We start from the raw sequence: 4,859 nt of genomic DNA, 5'->3' as shown, positions 1-4,859 counted from the left end.
ACCACCTCTTCCACGACCTCTTCCTCTTGTTGCAGAGTTTTGTTGGTAAGAGTTTGTGTACAAGAGTTTTCCTTGAGTTTCTCCATTGTTTACTTCATCAAGGATTCTTTTTTCATATGCTTTCAATCTTCCAATTATATCTTCATAGCTAGTCTTCTTTAAATCTAAGACTTGTTCGAGAGAAGTTATGATATGAATATACTTGGATCTTGGTAAACTATTGAGAAACTTCTTTACCAGTTTATCTTCATCAATGGATTGTCTAAGTGACGCAGCTTTTGAGGCTATCTCTGATAGCTTTCCTGCAAAGCTATCAATAGTATCAGTGTCTTTCATCTTCACTCTTTCAAATTCATACATTAAGGTTTGCAGACGGGCTTCTTTAACTCGATCAGCTCCGAGATTACGTGCCTTTATTGCATCCCAAATTTTCTTTGAAGTTTCCTGTTCACCAACTTGTAGAACAAGACATTCTGGTATTGCTTGAAAGAGTAATCCAATGGAAACATTGTTTTTGTCTGGGTCCAATGTACCAGGATCAATTGTTTCCCAAACTTTGTAGATTTTCATCAGTACCTTCATTCTCATGGCCCATACTGTGTAGTTTGTGGCGTTGAGGATTGGAACTTGTATTGATGGTGGCGTGAACTGTTTTACACCCACAATGGTGGTTTCGTTTTCCATGGCTCAGAAACAAGCTCTGATACCAATTAATGGAAACTGCAAGATGAAACTTAGCTTATATAAAGACAACTCTCTTTATTGATGTTTAGAAAATCTCTCAAAACTAAACACAAGCTCTAATCTTGCTCATATGATCAAACCACAACTTTGGTGATCATATATATAGAACTAGAACTTCCTTTTCTAATCATATTTCCTTATTACATGTATTCCCTTTTCTTAGAACTAGTTGACTTCTAATTCTCTTAGGTTTACAGCAATTTCTTAATCTTGTCCTAACCAGCTTGTTAGTGACTTCTATGTTGAAGTTTAACCAACACTACGTGCACTTATGAACGCAAAAGCTAGTCATTAAAACTCTAAAGGCAACCAAAAGTTTAGGCTATGAACGGGTCCTAGAATTTATGTTATCAAGTGTTTGGAGGTATTAATTAAGCGTTCATCATAGCACATGGCCTGTGGGGTTTACAAAATTTATTTTGGTCCATCAATAGCCTCTCATTCATATATGGATGTAGAAGATGGTCCGTAGACCTGGAGGTAAAAGTAAAACATAACCTTATACTCATGCCAAGGTAGTATACATTACAGTCACATTAGCGCACAACCTCCATATGTATTCTTGTGCTTACGCATGCACACTGGTATATAATATTCGATGAAACGGTCTATAAGCTAGTTAGGCATTCAAAAACTATCATTCGTGCATCGTGATGCTTCTTCAGTTCAACTACATGGTTAGTAAACTTACTAGAGGTTTTGATAGTGGGGAGTACGTGTAACTCAGGTAACCTGAGAACATGCACCGATCGTGCGTTGAATAAGTAAAATATTGCTTAAATATAAATAAATCAATAAAACAAAGGCTGATAATTGGATTGAATCATATTTTACTATAACTGTACACCACAGTCATTAAATCCTATGATTAGTATATCAGCCACCTGAGACCACTTCCATGGGACAACATGCACACCACATGGCTTTCTATAACTACGCAGAAGCATTAAAATGTAATAAAGATGGTTGTGTTGAAAGAGATTCTTCTTCTATTTATATCCAAGCAATGGGTCTCTCTCCTGAGCACCAGTTTGCAGTTGCAGGTATTTGACGTCGTACCATTAGCCAGCAGCTTAAGCTAGGTTAGGAAAAAAAATGTCATCAGCAAGTAGTAATAATAATTGCAGCAGCAGCAATTCCTGCACAGATAATGATGAGGAACTCAACGAACAATTGCGCACCTTACTATCTCTGGTTCCTGATGTTGCACAGGTCTGTTTATCAACATACAGTCTTTAAATTTTCCTACTTAGTTCTGTTTTACATATCCCTTTGATATCTATTTGCCTTTGTTAAACATGTAGACGGATCCGGTATCCATCTTAGAACGGACTCGGGATTATTTGAGACGAATTCACGAAGAAACGGAGAGACTTGAAAAGGAAATGCCGAGTCAACCACGACATCTTGAGAACCTTAACCAGAGATTTGTTGCTAACTCATCAAGCCAGAGACGACTCCAGATACTAAGGGTATTTTTCTCTCTATATCATTGTGCTAATATATTTGACCTGTGCAGTATGGTATACATTATCGTACGTAATGCCAAATTCATAGATTTTTTTTTATTTATTTTGATTGGAGAATTCAGCGAAAAATCTACGTTGCCTTCTTCCTTCAATTTAGCACCAAAATTTAGTTTTTGCAAGTAATTTACTAATAATTAGATTAGTACGACGGGTTGATGTCGAGAACTAGTGCAAGGTCTACCACAAGGACGTACCTATGATATAAATTTTGCAACAAATGTGTATAATGTATACCTCACAATTGTCTCTTTTAAATTTCATGTTAGCATGAGCTTTGATGGCTCCACAACTGTGCACATGAATACCTCACATAGGCCTACTGGTTTCAGGGAGATATTAAGTGCGTTTGGATGATGGTTGATGCATGGTATTCATAGGCTTTAATACATCTGTACAGGTTGAGACGGAGAAAATAGGAGGTAAGAAGGAGTTTGCGGTGAAGATTTTATGGAAGAGACTAGGGCTAGGAGCAGCAGCTGAAGTCCAGCGAGCCATTGAGTTCTGCGATTTAAACGTCAAGAGCAGCTCTATAGATGTATCTAGCTTTCTCAATCCCGACGAAATGCAAACCACAGCTTTTGTCAAAGTAAATATAAATTCTAATACAACTCTTCCTCTCTATAGAATATATAGAGATAACATGATAAAAGGCCATACAACAAATTAGAAAGTTTTGATATGTTTTTCCCATGGATGATGGCACAGAATGAACATAGTAGTCCATTTAACTATTGTGGGATGAATGAGGGTTCGACGGTATCCTAGCTTGTTCGTCTATCTTGTCTTGTTGTATGACAGTTTATACCGGTCTAAGATATTTTGCATAAAAAAACACCTAATTTATTCTGACTGGATTGACGCATTTTGAATGTAATAGGTAACGAAGGAAAAGAATATGACGGAGAAAGAGCTATGCGATCTCTTACTGTCGAGGTTTCCATCTTGAAAATGACGAAATGAATCGCAAAATAAATATGTATCCCTTTTATGTTAAAGATGATTCAGGTTAACTAGAGATATCTAATATTGATAACCACTTAATAGCTGTTAAATGTTTTGGATAATTTAAATTATTTTGGACAATTTATTCCTTCTTGATTGTTTGAGTAGTTACTGATTATTTGAGATTTGTTATAGCCATATTTTTGTCGGTGTCGATTTAAAGTTTGTCGCACTATAGTTCTTATAGTGGGATTTGTTGCTGCTTCCTCTGTGGTATTATATGTGGCGTCCAAATGATCAAACTGATCAAAGTGTCTGCGAAAATTCAGTTTTGGTCATTTAGAGAAAAAGCAAAGACTTCGTAAAAGCAGATTTTACATCTCAACAAAATGTATAGAAACAGTTTTTCTAGCCTATTTTTCAAGACAAAAATAGTAACTAGGATTGAGATCAAACCCCGAGAGTCCAAGGCTAAATTGTCAATAACAACAGTATCCAGTAGCAATCCAAAAGCATCTATGGAAAATTAAGACACCCTTACAAGCTTCTTGCAGACAGTGTGCAGACTCCTTTTATCAAAATCTAGCTAAAAAACGTCAGAAGACTTTTAGTTGCTCGCGTTTGTATTAGAGCTTTTTATTAAGTACTAATAATATTAATAGATTTTAAATAAATCAAAAATACGTTGTTTTATGATGAATGTAATAAAACAACAATGCATGGCTATACATGCAAATTAAGAATATTTAAGTCTTGCACGGGCTTAATAAAGCCATGGATTCTGAAAGTGATATCGAAGAGAAGACAGGCTCAATTTATGAAAGAAATGTAATCAAAACATTATATGTTTGGTTAAAGATCTTCTTTATTAACTCCTGTATCTCTTACATGGATTCTGAAAGTGGCCAGTGAGTTCATTTTGAGTTTGCATTTGTGGGTACTTTCATTAGGTCTTATTTGTCAGGCGAATGAGCGGAGAATTCCTATTGAAACTTTAGTGTTTGCAATCGATTATGATGCTCCCAAGAAGGGCTTATTAAAATCGGAAAATGGGTCATTTGTCCAAATATTTTTAAATCACGGTTTAAATGGACGAGTAAAAAATAGTTTGGGTGAAATGGCCAAAAAAAATAGCAAGGATGAAACTGGATTCATCCTAGCTTAAATTTAAAAAATAGCAAGGATGAACAGGATACATCCTATGTAAATTAAAAATAAGAAAAATATTTGAAAATTGGCACGATGAAACTGGTTACATCCTGCCTATTTTTATATTTTTGTCCATTTAAACAGTATCAAAATCTAACTGTCCATTTCACCCAGAAATTGTTGATTTTGGTCTTTTTAACCAATCTTGTGTATTAAAATGTCTTCAAAAACACTATTTCCATAAAAAAGTACAATGTTGTTCTAGATACTCGACTATTTTACGGAAGATCTTTTATTGATATAGCATTTCCCTATTTCCTATCCCTAACTTTTCCTATTTCCTATCCATATAAATTCCTATCCCTACTTTTCATATTTCCCATCCACATAAATTTTTATATATCCCATTTTTTGACTTTTTTTTACACCCAAAATAAAATTACCCAACAACTCGTCAAAAAAAAAACAATTTAGGGATGACTATCCTCCATCTCC

At 35.0% G+C, this 4,859-nt stretch overlaps 1 protein-coding gene across 1 annotated transcript; it reads left to right on the top strand.

Annotated features, from left to right (window-relative positions):
• The first annotated feature begins 1,801 nt into the window (after positions 1-1,801).
• Positions 1,802-3,240, top strand: LOC113337934. Its single transcript, XM_026583469.1, has 4 exons — positions 1,802-1,956; positions 2,049-2,216; positions 2,671-2,859; positions 3,151-3,240. The coding sequence occupies exons 1-4, from the start codon at positions 1,840-1,842 to the stop codon at positions 3,217-3,219; spliced, it is 543 nt and encodes a 180-aa protein (XP_026439254.1). The 5' UTR covers positions 1,802-1,839; the 3' UTR covers positions 3,220-3,240.
• Positions 3,241-4,859: the final 1,619 nt, after the last annotated feature.

Source organism: Papaver somniferum, unplaced genomic scaffold, assembly GCF_003573695.1.
Source record: "Papaver somniferum cultivar HN1 unplaced genomic scaffold, ASM357369v1 unplaced-scaffold_18, whole genome shotgun sequence".
Taxonomy (NCBI): domain Eukaryota; kingdom Viridiplantae; phylum Streptophyta; class Magnoliopsida; order Ranunculales; family Papaveraceae; genus Papaver; species Papaver somniferum.
Note: the sequence above shows the minus strand (reverse complement) of the source record. Positions and strands in the feature narration are given on the sequence as shown.